Raw genomic sequence first — 14,216 nt, 5'->3', positions numbered from 1 at the left:
AGGTGTCAGGCGCCGCCCGCCCGCTCGCTGCCGCCGTGCGCAGCTGGCGCTGCCAGCAACACCCGATCCGGTGCGAGGTGCAGAGGCGAGGCACGGCTGGAATCGTGAAACCTCAGAAAATAAGCCCTTTTTAAAGGCGGGCTGTAACAGTCCTGCCGGGTGTTGTAAATGCCTCAGGTGCACTTGATACTGCTGTTACGTTCCTGGCGTTGGCTTCTGATTTTTATGGAAAGATGGATTGAAGTTCAATTTCAGAATATTCGGTAATCCCTCTCAGGACATACTGCAACAGCTGGTATTGCTGTGCTGCGGCAAATCGATTCCATACAGCAGCCAGCACTGCCTGTGCCTGGGCTCCGGCAAAAACTTCCAAAGCATTTTCAATCCAGCCAGCCAAAGCAAATAGCACCATCACTGCAAAAATGTAACTTCATTTGCAAGTTAGGGGGGGGGAAAATAAATAGAAATAAATTCCCCGTTCCATTCCAGCAATTTAAGCATTTTACTGGTAAGAATTTCAGCAGGTCATTTATTTTTTTCATTAATATGCGTTTAGGATCTGGGGGGAATAGGTTTATGCAGTATAGAACTTTCTGAAATAATAAGGAGCTTGAATTTTATTTTTTTTTTATTGAATGATTTACCACAAAATAATGAAAACTGAGCACCGAGTTTAAATATGTGACATGTATGTAGAGCAAGAAGACTTTGCACGTTCTACAGTCAGCTTTCCTAGAGGAAGCTCAACTTCTGATCGATAATAGGCACCTATAATGAAAATGCCTTGCATATGTATTTTTTTTGATAGACGAAAGTATGCTAAGCTGCATATAAATCAAAGATCTCCTATTAAGAGTAATAATTTGGTTTAAACTAGCTTCTTACTCATGTGAAAACGGAGAACGCTTCCGTCCTTCGCATGGCTGTAGGGGTGTGCTCCCGCTGGGACTGAGCGAGCGTAGGACATCACTTCTCCTTCATGCCACTTGTGTCTGTTTGAAAGCATAGAGGCAGAATTAATGCAAAGCGAATGTGTTCCTTCTTAATTGGCACAGCCTGACTTTGCTAGGATGGTTTTTTTTCCCCCTCCTTTCTCCTCTTAAACTGCGCTCTGAGTAGCTTTGCAGATAGTTGTCTTACAGCTCCGCCATCAGATGAGCTTTCATTCTGAAGTAAACGTTTCCTTATCTCTGCTTTTAAGTTTCAAATTAATCGACTTTGTGCTGATTCAATGAATGGAATTTTTTTGGAAGCTGATGCTTTTTCTAGTGAAAACTTACTGCTTTTTCTTCACCACAAACTTTTATAACTAAGAAAGCCCTCCCAAAATTAAAACAATCTGAATAGGTTTAAAAATTTTGTTCATTCCTTTTCATCATAAAAGTTGTCCAGGGCTGTAATTTCTGCTGTATTTGCTTTCTTGAAACCAGATTGACTGGAGATTGAGAGCTCACATACAAAATCTTTCTTTGGGTAAATGCTTAGAGGAGGTAAAAAAACACTTTTAAAAGTTGTTAGACTATTGCAGCTATAGGTTTGTTTATGCCTAGGGATGAGTTAACTAATTTATGTCTAAAAACTGGTTTTAAACTCACTAAAGCCTATGGATGGCCCTTCTTATGTTGCAGTGTGTCTAGCAACGTAGGGAGTTTTTTTGGCTAAGAATGTCGTAAGCAGCATACAGTGTTTACAGCACCTGTATGTTAGCCTCTCACAAGACTAGTGCCAAATGCAAATGTGTCCCAAAGCTGTTTCCAAAGCCAAGATGAATTCAAAATTCATTCTGCTTAATATCAATGTCTTTAAAATAAAATTAAAAAAAAACAAAACAAAACCATCCCAATCCAAACCAATAAAAAGGAAACCGGCAACAGCAGAAGCAAATTGCCCCTTTATTTGTTTTCTTATGCTGAAGCAAAACTGTACTGTTCTTCTATAAGGATCTTTTGTTTGCTGAAATCTGAAGAAAACCTTCGGGGTTTTGTTAGCTTCTGCTTTACCCTGTCCCTTCCTTCTCCCTGCAAACACTTCAGCCTCTGCTATTAGTAAGCGTTTCCAGTCTTAACTCTGAATTTCAGTTCACAAGTTTCTATTTCAGTTCCACGTTTTCATGTACTTGAATTTAAACAGCTCCACTTATGTTTGCAAATGAGTGCTTATTTTTACTCTTTTGTTACATTTGCTTTTAATGTTCTCCAAGATATTTAAAACGAATACCTAAAATTTAATCTCAACAAACCTGTTGTGTTATTAAAATATATGCCTTAAAAAATGCTGGCTTTATAGCAATGAATTACAGAACAACTTTTTGCATGGTGTGTGTGATAATGGCTCTGTCAATACCACAAATCAAACTGTGATTTACTTTAGAGAAGTGTCCTGCTTTTTACAATATGAGTTAAAAGTTAGATTGTATTTCCAGATGACAAATAATAAATATGCATATAAAATCTTAAATGCACTAAAAGGAACTGAAAGGAGGTTAAGTGGAAACACTAAAAAAACCCCAAACTATGCTAGTAAGCAATGGCTTTGTTTCTGGGATAAACAGTATCAAAAATTGAGTGACTTTATTAAAACCGGGAATAATTTAACTCTAGACTTAATTTCCAAAGTAGCTGACACACTGGAGTTAAAGAGTATAATTTACATGAGAGAAACATGTTCAGTTATTTTCACAGCAGAATAGGATTGTAGGCTAGACTGAGGAAAACACAACTTTTTTTCACCTGGGAAGAAAAAAAAAATCTTAATAGTCCTAAACGAATGCACAGCACTTTGTTTTGGGAGTCTTTAATCAAAAGCTGATTTTGTGATAATGACTGGCTTTGGCTAGCTGCAGTAATTTGCAGTTTAACAGTGTTCTTAATTGTAAAATTCTGTTTCTGTTCTTTCTAGGAGGAGCTGGGAAATAGCATAAATCTTTGCAGACAACTTGGCCGTGAGCAGTTAAACTGAAATTAACTTCTGCCTTCTGGCTGCAGAGCGCTGTCTGACGTTCCTGCCTGATACTCTGCAGACTAAATCATGCCAGCGTTATCAGCTGGATCTGGAAGTGACACAGGTATGCAAGCCAAGGAGGACCACATGTATCCTCCAGATCTTATTTGTTAAGTCTGCAGTCTCCATTTCAAAAATCATTAAATAGGGCAGTTAATTATGGTTGCAGCAGATGCTTGATTTCAGAATTTGAACAACTTTTTCTCCCTGAAGTTAAATTAGATTCATGAAACACCAAAGGTAAAATTATATTTTTTTTAATTGCCACCACTACCTTGTTTGGAGGTGAGGGATGGAGGGGAAGAACTCCAAAGAGATACTATAAATGGATTTGAGGAATTTGGATTTACCTCCATGGTTAACTTGAAAAAGGAGAAGGAAAAAAAGAAAGATGATATCATACATGCCTTAATATTTGCAACAGTCTAGACTATCCCCTCAGTGAGTTACAGTTATCAGTGCAGTTATTTCTGAACACAGACTATTTAGTTTTGACACTTCTTTAACAAATTAGGAGAAGAAAAATACTGTCTCAAGTTCTCTTCCTTCTCTTGCCTTCCACATCAGAGTCCGGTTCCCATCACTGACTGCAGGCAGTGGGAATGCAGATAGAGAGCTTTCTATAGTTTCATGTTGGATCTAGCCTAAAACTGCACAGGTTAAAATCTCATCTTGCTGGTATGTGTACATGCTCTGGGTGATGATAGTTTTGTCCCTGTTTTACTTGCAGCAGAAGGCACTGTTCTTTTGCTCAGGGGATGTTTGATAAATAGGTGACCAGACTGAAGCTACAATACACAGATGTCTGCTTTCCAGGCACCTTTGTTATTCTAGATCACACAGCTTTATATCCTATGTATAGAAAAGCAGCAGGGTCTTGAGAGCAAAAAGGAAGGTTTCAAGTCAAGAATCCAAAAAAATAGATACGGAAGGAACATTGGATTCTTCTTTAAAAAAGACTGTACAGCATAGTGGTGATTTGTTTGTTTGTTTTGGTTCATTTAATTTGAATTTTAGTTTTATTTAGTTTTATTCAATTTTAAATGTGTTGTATTCTATTTTGATTTAATTAATTAAAAATAATTTTCCCCTCCATCTCCAGTCCATGTAAAATTTCTTAGATGAAATTATTTAATTCTTAGAGTTTTGGGAGTACATTTTATTTATTACCAAAGGGAGGTAGTTTTGTGTTTGGATTTGTTTGCCTTTTTTTATTCTTTTTTTTTCCCCCTTCTGTCTCCCTATTCCTGTGTTTAAGTGATTTGGCCATCATGTTGACAATGCTAATACCTCTACATACCTTTTTTTCCCTCCCCCTTTCACCATGGAAATAAGCTTAGTTGAAGGTGATTGTCCACTCTGGATCTTTGCTTTGTCATGCAGCCTTCAGTGACCTTCCTAATGTGTGTGTATGTGTATATATATAATGAAAATACAAATATATGTCTTTGTATTATATATATATTAAAAAAAGATTTGTATGTGTGTATATATATGTAAATATTGGCCAGATGCTTTCAGATACTTCAGGAGTCTCAGGAATATGTTGAGATGAAGAGCATGAGAATATGTGAAGACTGGTGCCTGATGCTGACAATTTTGCCTGTTTTCTTGTTTAAAGGATTTTGATGTGTCTAAAAGTAATACTCATGGATATATTTTCACAACAAAGAAAGAAAAGGGATCAAAAATGGGAAGGGAGAAGCCAGTTTGAAAACTGTGTGTTTAATGTTTTTAGTCTGCCTTTTAATGCATCTGATGTTCTCAATACCCCTTTAATGATTGCCGAGTGTGATACAGCTCAGCCATCTCCCTCCATGCTCCCAGGAATTCTCTAGTAAAGTATGACATGCATTATTAATATTTAGCTGTTAAGTAATACTGTTTGTATTACTGCTGCAAGTGGTAAATTGTTTCTTAAAATAGAGTTACATTCGGAGGGAAAAGAGAATTACTTTCTTCTTGTTTCTTCATAGTATTTCCTGATGGGAGTAGTAGGTATTGGTGTTTGATTATGTTGAACTGTGGTTTTTATTCTGCTTATACTGCAGGTGTTTTCTAATCAGGGCACTGGGTTTTCTGCTTTTAGTCTCACTCTTTAATTAAACTAGAAGAGAAACTAAAAAAAAACCCATGTTCTTACCTCTGCTCCTCAGATCAATATTCCTCTCATCTTGCATGCATAAATTGTTGTTGTGATGTGTAATGAGTTGAAACTCCACGAGTGGACTATCTGGGATGTTATGGAATTAGCAATGCACTTAGTGGGGACCTTTAGGGTGGAGGTGTAACTTCCTTTAACCTGTCTGCTAAGACTGTTTAAGGCATTCAAACCAACCATAGACTAGCTGACTTTTTTTTGGGTTTTTTTTGCCCTGTTACATCTTAGTGAAGTAAAAGTAAACCTGAATTTTGGAATGAAGGAAAGAATTCATTGAGGACTATTAGATAGAATCAACTAGTTTGGAAGAGACCTCCAAGGTCATCCAGTCCAACCTATCACCCAGCCCTATCCAGTCATCTACACCATGGCACTAAATGGCTCATCCAGATACATAGAAATGTATCATCTGTGAGTACTGGAAAGTTGCCAAGCCATGAACTGTTGGAAATTTGGACATGAGCATGGAAGCATTGATTTCTTTTTTTTTTTAATATCAATAGTCTTAGACATTAAACCACTGTCAAAAGCAGGGTAGTGTTTATGGCAGGCCACATCAGACTAATTGCTGACCTACTTGTGTTAATTGTACCTTGCTTTTCCATTGTCAACAGACTTTAAGGATGTCACCGTGTCCCTGGAGGTGTTTTCTTCATCTATTTATATGTGCATTTATTATACCATATATTTTAACTTGTATATCCTTCTGAACACACACCATCCCCCTTCAAGCTGTTTCCAGAGGCATTTACCAGACTCTAAGTTATGACAAATCAAAAGCAATATTTGCAGTCTTTTGTTTAGAAACACACATTTCAATTTAACTTAGATTAATCAAGTGAATTTAAAATTAGTCTTGTACCTTACCAGTCTGTTCTGGTTTCTTAAATTTAAGGCAGAGGAGAAGGGTTTAAAGTGTACACATGCTTCATTCTGTTTCCACTCTCCATTAGCCATATAGAATCACTAATTTAACAGCAGCAACAACAAGAGTAATAAAATTACTTGTTATATATAACATGTGCAGGATCCTACTCCTCCTTCAAAGTTTATAGTCCCATCACTGTGAGGTCAAAATTATTTTAAAGCAACCTTCTGTAGTGGAAGGTTGAGCTCCTGCCTGAGGCTGTATCTGAAGTGTTTTTTGATACAGAAGTCTGCTTCAACTCTATGTGCAAGCCCATCAGGTGGAGGTTGAAGATGACTTTCACTCTGCAGGTAGAGCAAGTCTGTGAGACCTGGCATTCACTAACCTGGTTTGTTTAGGAAGACTTAGATTTGCAGTCCTGGCTTCCCAGTAGTTAATGGCAGCTTTGTTGCTGACTTTGGTGGAGCCTAGATGACATCATTGTACTTTTAAAGTGTTGTTTCAGTGTGAAAAATATCATAAAATTGTGACAGATTTCTTTCCTCTCAAGCCTGTGCCAGGCTTGCTCGGCTGACAAGTTTAAAAGTGCTTTTCTGTTTGTCCTCAAAAACTAGCAGATGAATGTGCAAAGCAAACTTTGTTTTTGATTCATGTATTGTCAGTGGGAAAAATCACATTTATGGGCTGTGTTTGGCCACCAAGCAAAAGCTGTGTGAGATTGCTTAAATATAATGAAAGTCAGAAGTAGTTCTTGAATTTGAATACTATAAATTATAGAAAGGAGGAATGTGCAGAGCTTTTGTTAGTTTCTTCTTGAGTACATATAGGAATGAAAGCTGTGCCAGATAGTGGAGGGTTTGGGGTTGTTTTTTGTATTACAAGCCTGTAAGACTGAACATGTTAGATTTTTGAAGTAAGAAAAAAAACACCCAACACATTTGTTACTTAACCAAACTTAACCATGTTACTTAACCATGAAAGTTTGCATGGCCTTTAAAAGTTTCTCAATGTTTGTTTTCTTCTCTATTTTGTAGTAATACAAAATCCAGAGATGAAAGTTTTTGTAAATATTGTAGGTGGGGTTTTTTTTCACCCCAAACTGCACTTTTAGTAGTGTATTAAGTTATGCTTCAAGACTTGTCTCCACCTGTGAAGCTGTATGCCGCTGATGTGGATGTACTCAATGCTGAAGTTGGTATGGTAGCTCCATAGTCCATATGGGCTACCTGCTGGTGGCATGAGACCACTGCCAAGTAATGTGAAGTGCAGGATGATTTTGCAATCATCTGAACAAAAGGAGCTATTCTTGTTTTTACTGTTTTCATAGAGGTATCTTCCCTTTATTCATAGAATAGTTAGGGTTGGAGGGACCTTAAAGGTCATCCAGTTCCGACTCTCCTGCCATGGGCAGGGACACCTACTGCTAGCCCAGGTTGCTCAAGGTGTCATCCAACCTGGCCTCAAACACCTGCAGGGAGGTGGCATCCATGACTTCCCTGGCAACCTGCTCCAGTGTCTCACCACCCTCACTGTAAAGAACTTCTTTCTAATCTCCAGTATAAATCTCCCTTGGGCAGTCTGTTCCAGGCAATCCATTTTGATCAACTTGCTAGGTTTAACATAGTCTTTTCTAACAACTCTCAATAATGTAAAGCATAAAAAGGTGGAGAGGAAAAAGAAGAATCACAAATTAAAAAGTGAGCTGAGAGTGGAACATCTGTAGAGGAGAAAGATGAATTAAGCTCCAGTAGCTAGAGGTTGTAGTCTCTTTGACCAGTTTTCAGAATAAGGAGAGAAGTAGAAGTTGGAGACATTTGCAGTCTGTTATAAGAAAGACTAATTAAGCAAAATGGTGGCCAAAGATCTGGGCTCATTGTTGTGAGATGAAGCAAAAGGACACTTAGGACAGTGATGAAGGAAAGATTTTCAGCAATAGTTCTTCCATCAGAGGCTACCAGAGTGAAAGCTTGCAGGGTGATTTGGTCTTCTGCTCCATCTTGCCTCTGCTTTCCTGATAGTGTGCCATGGTGGGGACAGAGCTGATGGGAAGCCTTCCGTCACCTGCTTCACTCCATTGCTCTCAGGAGTAGGTGTGCTGCCACAAGTGCAGTCTGTAAATACTTTTGGCTAAACCATGATTTCAAGGCTGCTTAAATTTCTCCCTGCCTTGAAATGCACAAATATGGCTAGATTTTCATGAAAACCAATACACCAGCTGAGGCAAAATTTATACTCAATACGAATACATTGAGCCAATATTTTTACCCTGCATTCTTGAATTCTCCACATCTCCAGCTGCCAGAGGCATTAAATGGTCTGTAGGCTAATGGTAGCATGAAAGATTTGGGAAAGTATGAGACCTGTGGCTAAGCTTCAATTGCTATCAGATTTAATCTGTAAAAATAAAACTTGCTGGTGTTGGAAGGTTTTTTCTGAGACCCCACCTGGCATGCTGCATCCAGTTCTAGTGTCCTCAGCATAAGAGGGACATCAGTCTGCTGGGACAGGTCCAAAGAGGTCATGAAGATGGTCATAGAGATGGAGCATCTGTCCTATGAGGACAGGGAATTTGGGCTGTTCAGCCTGGAGAAGATGAAGCTCCAGAGAGACCTTATTGTGGCCTTCCAGTACCTGATGGAGGTATACAAGAAAACCAGGAAGGGACTTTTCATAGAATCAAGCAGGTTGGAAGAGACCTCCAAGCTCAGCCAATCCAACCTGGCACCCAGCCCTAGCCAATGAACTAGACCATGGCTCTAAGTCCTTCATCCAGTCTGTTCTTGAACGCCTCCAGGGATGGCAACTTCATCACCTCCCTGGGCAAGAGCTTGTAATGATAGGACAAGGCAGAATGGTAGATTTGAGAAGGGTAGATTTGGACTGGATATTGGGAGTAAAATTCCTTACAGTGAGGGTGGTAGGATGCTAGAGTTGACTAAATTAAAATGAAGTTTCTCTAAGCTGTGCTGTGTTGGGTTAATATTTTACACTAGTCTGACTCAACCATGTGGAGTCAGAAAATGTGTGCCATTATATTTACTAATGGTAAACTCTTTAAAACTATTATAGACCTTGGACACAAAGTGAAATTCAGATGGTCTGGCAGCTGCATCATTTTTTTACTCAGATTTTTTTTCCCCTGGTTGTTTTTTTTTTGTACCCAATGTGTAATTTTGTGGTAAATTTGAAAATATGACAGCCTATATTGTTTCTAACCAGGGGCTTAAATGTATAGCTATGTTTGTTGACCCAAAAGCTGCAATTACACAAGTGGTTGAAGTTCCTAGTGATGCCAGATGTCTTTTGCTGAGAGCAGACTGCCAAGCTGTACCCCTCACACAGAGCTGTGCCAGCATCAAGGTTAGTTGGCAGAGCCTGTGTACTGTGTGCATTTGCTGTCAGATGAAAGGTTCTGTGCCTTCTCAGCCCAACATCACATCAAGCCTTGGCTACTTGAATAAAACTAAGGCTGTAAATCTGAAGAAAGTTTAGTACTGCTAAGAGGTAGTGAAAAGCTTTCCTGCTAGCTGTTAGTTGCCTGTGGTGGAACACAGGGGTTCAAAGATGGTTTTGCTTTGAAAAGAGCACGTTGGTTTAGAATGAGCCCAACCAAACCTGCTGGTGCATTAATCTTAGAGATAAACTAAGAAATAGGTTTAGATATATCATATTCAGGCACTGGAATGAGCTGCCCAGGGAGGTGGTGGAGTTGCCAACCCTGGATGTGTTTAAGGGTTGTTTAAATGTGGTGCTTAGGGCTATGGCTTGAAGTGAATCTTGTAGAGTAGGGTTATAGGTTGGACTTGGTGATCCTGTGGGTCTTTTCCAACCTGGATGTTTCTGTGTGATTCTGGAAAATAGTTACCTTTTCTAAAGTGACTTTTGTGATAAGATATACTTAACTCTTTAAACTTCTCTATATTCCTATTTATATCTATAGTTGTACCTCAAGTGTGAGTGTCTGCATGTAACTGGTGCAGTGGGATAATGTCTTTTGGTTGTTAAAACTTTAAATTCAGTCATACAGTAAATCCCAGCACTGCAATGAAACCTACTGCTGCCTGGAATTGTAGGACTCTCCCCCTCTACTCCCACCTGGAGTACTGCATCCAGTTCTGGAGCCTCCATTATAAGAAGGATGTGGATGTACTGGAGTGTGTCTAGAGAAGGGCCATGAGGATGCTCAGAGGGCTGGAGCAGCTCTGCTATGAGGTCAGACTGAAAGAGTTGGGGCTGTTCAGGCTGGAGAATAGGAGGCTCTGAGGTGACCTTCTTGTGGCCTTCCAGTATGTGAAGGGGGTCTACAAAAAAAGCTGGGGAACAACTTTCTAGGCTATCAGGGAGTGACAGGGCTAGAGGGAATGGAGCAAAGCTGGAGGTGGGTAGGTTCAGGCTGACCATGAGAAGGAAGTTGTTGAGCATGAGAGTGGTGAGAGGCTGGAATGGGTTGCCCAGGGAGGTGGTTGAGGCCCCGTCCCTGGAGGGCCCCAGGATCCCTGTGGCCAGCCTGATCTAGGGTAGGGTGTCCCTGAGCATGGCAGGGGTATTGGAACTAGATGATCCTTGTGGTCTCTTCCAACCCTGACTGATTCTATGACTTTTTCCTCTAATTCCAAGGTGCAGTATGAAAGGTTGAGATACATGGCAATCAAGTGGTGCTTCTGGGAGTTTTAGGCATAACTGAGTTGAAAATAGTCTTGTTAACAGTAGAAGTCCTTATTCTGCCTCTTAATGAGATAGTGTCACAGATTCACAGAACTGTGGGGGTTGGTAGAGACCTCTGAAGGTCATCAAGTCCAACACCTCTGCCAGGGAAGGTTCACCTAGAGGAGGTTATCTAGGACTAAGGTTATCAGGCAGGTTTTGAATGTCTCCACCACCTATTTGGCCAGCCCCTTCCAGAGCTCCACTGCCCTCAAATTAAAGAAGTTCCTCCTCATGTTTAGATGGAATTTCTCATGTTCATCATCCAGAGTTAGCAAAAACACTTTGGGAAATACAAGAAGAAAGCAACTTACACTTGGAATTGGATCCTGCTAAGTGACAAAGTTTGTTGGGACTGCCTAAGGACAGGATGATGACTGTTCCAGGATCTGCTTGAGGCCAGGCTGATGATTCTGGGAGCTGTGTGAGGGTAGGTTGGTGGCTGGTCTCAGCATCTGCTCCTTCTCCAGGTGTAAAATGCCACTTTTGGTTGTCCTTTGCCACCTTTCCTGAGAGCCTTGGCTCTGTTAACTTTGTAAGCTGTAACTGAGGAGTTAAACATGGCAAGTGTGCCCAGTGACATCTTGGTGCTGGAATGAGTGCCTGCCTGCCAGATACTTGCTACTGCCTTCTCTAGGGTTGATGAAGATCAGCACAGAAACGTTGAAGACTTAGTGCGCTGCTGTCTGTATAAAGGACCAGTCAATTAGTCAAGGTCATTCAAGGTGTCCCTGGAAGAGCCAAAAGCTGTTGAAAAAACCTGTGAATGTCAGACCTTTGTATCAGCTTTCCACAAGCTGCTTATTAATTTATGCATGGTAGGCTGCTTTAAATCAGCTGTACATGTCTGTGTCATTCTTGCAGACAGTAGGAGAGCTCTTGACTGCTCCTAAAAGCACATTTTATGAACTTTGAAAGTATCTTTGTTGACACAGAGCCTAGTAGCTACATTGAGGGGCTCGATTTTGGAGCAGCTTTGATGAGCTGTAGGAGAGAGAAAGAGCTCTGCAGCAGCAGCCTTGCCCTATGTGAACGCAAACAGGGATCATCCATTTAACCGGTAACGGTATGCAGTATGCTAAATCTGAAATACACATGTTCAGACAATTCCTAAAAGGCCCATAAGGGCTTCAAACAACTGTGGATTCTTTAGCTCTAGAAGCCAAGTTCCAAAGCTGAAGACTTTTCCATTTTGGAGGAAATAATGTTTATAAAAGCGGTGGGCTTAAACGATGACTCGCTTTCAACAGTTGCTGTCATAACATTGTTTTAAGGTGGGGTAACAAATGGCTGGAGCTTGGAGGAATAAAAATTAGGTATGATTTCTAAGTTAAAAGACTGTTTTACCCTTAGCTGGGTATATGATCTTCCTCTTTGAGGACATGTACTGCAAAATTCTTGTTTTCCTTAGGTGAAAAAGAAAACATTGACATTTCTACGGCTGTGCCATCTGCAAAGATTTCAGCATTTGAAATTTCTTTGTGATTTGGGAAATAAATCAAACCAGATCTTTTTTTTTATGTGCTAGTTTGAGCCCAGCTGGGGGTGTTTTGGTGAGAAGAATTAGATTATAGGCTGTGAAAATGAAACAATGGTGATGTCTGCTTCACTCGTAGGCTTGCTGAGATGTATAAGAACAGGAAAACAAACATAGATACAAGAGTCTCTCTCTGGCTTTTGGGGCTGCAAAACTTCTCTCTCTCTCCCTAATTTGCTGCCTGATTAATCCTTCTGGCTGACCCTCCAAACTAACCTTGAATGTGAGGCAAAGTCGGGGGTAAGGTAGAGGGGTGGGAGGAAGGTGTAAGTGTGGTTAGGAGCCCCTCCTGGGGACTGGTTTCTGGGAGGGCTGTTGTGTTTCTGTATTACCTTTTTAACTTGCATATTTCTGTCTATAGCTGTAGACGTTGTCAATACCTGCTTGTATATTGTGCTAAGCTGTAAATGGAGCTTCATCCATTCAATTTCCAGATGGGCTGAGTCTAGTCTGGGTGATTTTTTTTTTTTTACTGAAGTGTGGGGGTGCAGGGAACACCCAAACCATCACATGTTCAAGAATGTCAATCCCTTGCCTGTCATGATGATCCAGTTACTATTCTGTACCTTTCAAACTTAGATGATTTTTTTTCTTTCTTCTTTTAAAGCACTAAACTGCAAAACTGAAGAAAAAAAAAAGGCACATGCTGGAATGAGTTAATCACTCTGGTTCTGCAAAGAAAAATTGTTAGTCTTTAACTTTCTGCAGTGTCAGGAAGCCCATATATTTGGTGGAATTACTTAAGAGAACATAAAAAAGAGCTATTTGTAGCACATAAATTTGAGCACATAGTGGACTTTTTACAACTGGAGCCCGATAGGACCGTGCAGTCTGTCTGTCCTAAGGCACATGTACTGCATATGTTTTTATTTGAACTCGTGCATAAATACTGATCTCAAACTTCAGGATGAAATGATTTGGTGTTAGTGACTGATTTTTATTGTGCAGCAGCAAGGATGTCGGAGCGAAGGTTTCTGCTGCAACGCTGTTTGCTTTTGTGTAAGGCAAAGGTTGTCTGAGCCTTTATAGAACTGTAAAGTGTAGTTCAAATGTGAAAAAATGTCAGCTTGTTATAAATGGCAGCAAGTTGCTGCTGATTATTTTACCTTTGACAAAGTGGAAAATTTAAGGGTTGGTGTGTCCCGTTTTATTAATACAATAAAACTTTACAGTGTTGTTCTGGGCTTAGATATATGTTCTTTAGTGTTTATTGTCCCTCTGTTACTGTTAAAATTTTTGATTTGAAGTCTGGCATCATTATTTTGGATGCTAATTCAGGAAATTAATTAACATATGAAAGCAAATGCACATCCATTTGTGTCCGTTTCTCTCCTTACACTGAGCAAAACACCCTTGGTGTTTTCTTGTAGTATGCAAGAGTGATGGAATGCAGGGACCATATTTTTTTATCATTTAGCACTAGTTTATAGCTTCCACAGACTTGTCCTAATAATGAAGCTATGAAGGATATGACAAGAATGGTGATATTAAATTTCTCTAGACTAACAGTAAATTTTTCCATTCTGATGTCAAGAATGTAGAGCATCTGGAATCTGCAGTGTGAGTGGTTCAGTACGGGAACACTTTCATCAATTGCTTGGCCATTTATTCTTCTCCTAGGAACAAGCAGGCTTCTACAGAATATAACACTATGAAGGAAGCAATTTTCTGGAACTGGAAAAATGTCTTTATGTCTCCTTGTTTCTGATTTAAAAGCTTTCCATTGCTGCTTAGTCTGAAATCGTGCTGCAAATGTAGCAGACCCATTCAAATTGGAATTGCTGTTATTATACACCTTGTTTTTCAAGGCAAATAAAAGTAAAGAGTATTAATTCAGCTTAAGAAAAGCTGAAGATACTCTGAAGAGAACTGCTTAAGTGTGTGTGAAAGGAGCAAATTGAAATGTATCTATTACCTATTTAACAGGGACAGTGCTGGGTTTTCAA

The 14,216-nt window shown here is 39.7% G+C and overlaps 1 protein-coding gene across 6 annotated transcripts in view; it reads left to right on the top strand.

Moving 5' to 3' along the window:
- MPP7 (MAGUK p55 scaffold protein 7) overlaps nt 1-14,216 on the top strand; it is a 151,786-nt gene that overhangs the window by 37,621 nt on the left and 99,949 nt on the right. For all 6 annotated transcript variants that reach the window (XM_064162776.1, XM_064162772.1, XM_064162775.1 and 3 more), the window contains one exon: nt 2,899-3,064. In XM_064162776.1, coding sequence (XP_064018846.1) covers nt 3,028-3,064 — 37 coding nt within the window. In that variant the 5' untranslated portion in view covers nt 2,899-3,027. The remainder of the gene's footprint in view (nt 1-2,898; nt 3,065-14,216) is intronic.

Source organism: Pogoniulus pusillus, chromosome 23 (genome assembly GCF_015220805.1).
Source record: "Pogoniulus pusillus isolate bPogPus1 chromosome 23, bPogPus1.pri, whole genome shotgun sequence".
Taxonomy (NCBI): Eukaryota; Metazoa; Chordata; class Aves; order Piciformes; family Lybiidae; genus Pogoniulus; species Pogoniulus pusillus.
Note: the sequence above shows the minus strand (reverse complement) of the source record. Positions and strands in the feature narration are given on the sequence as shown.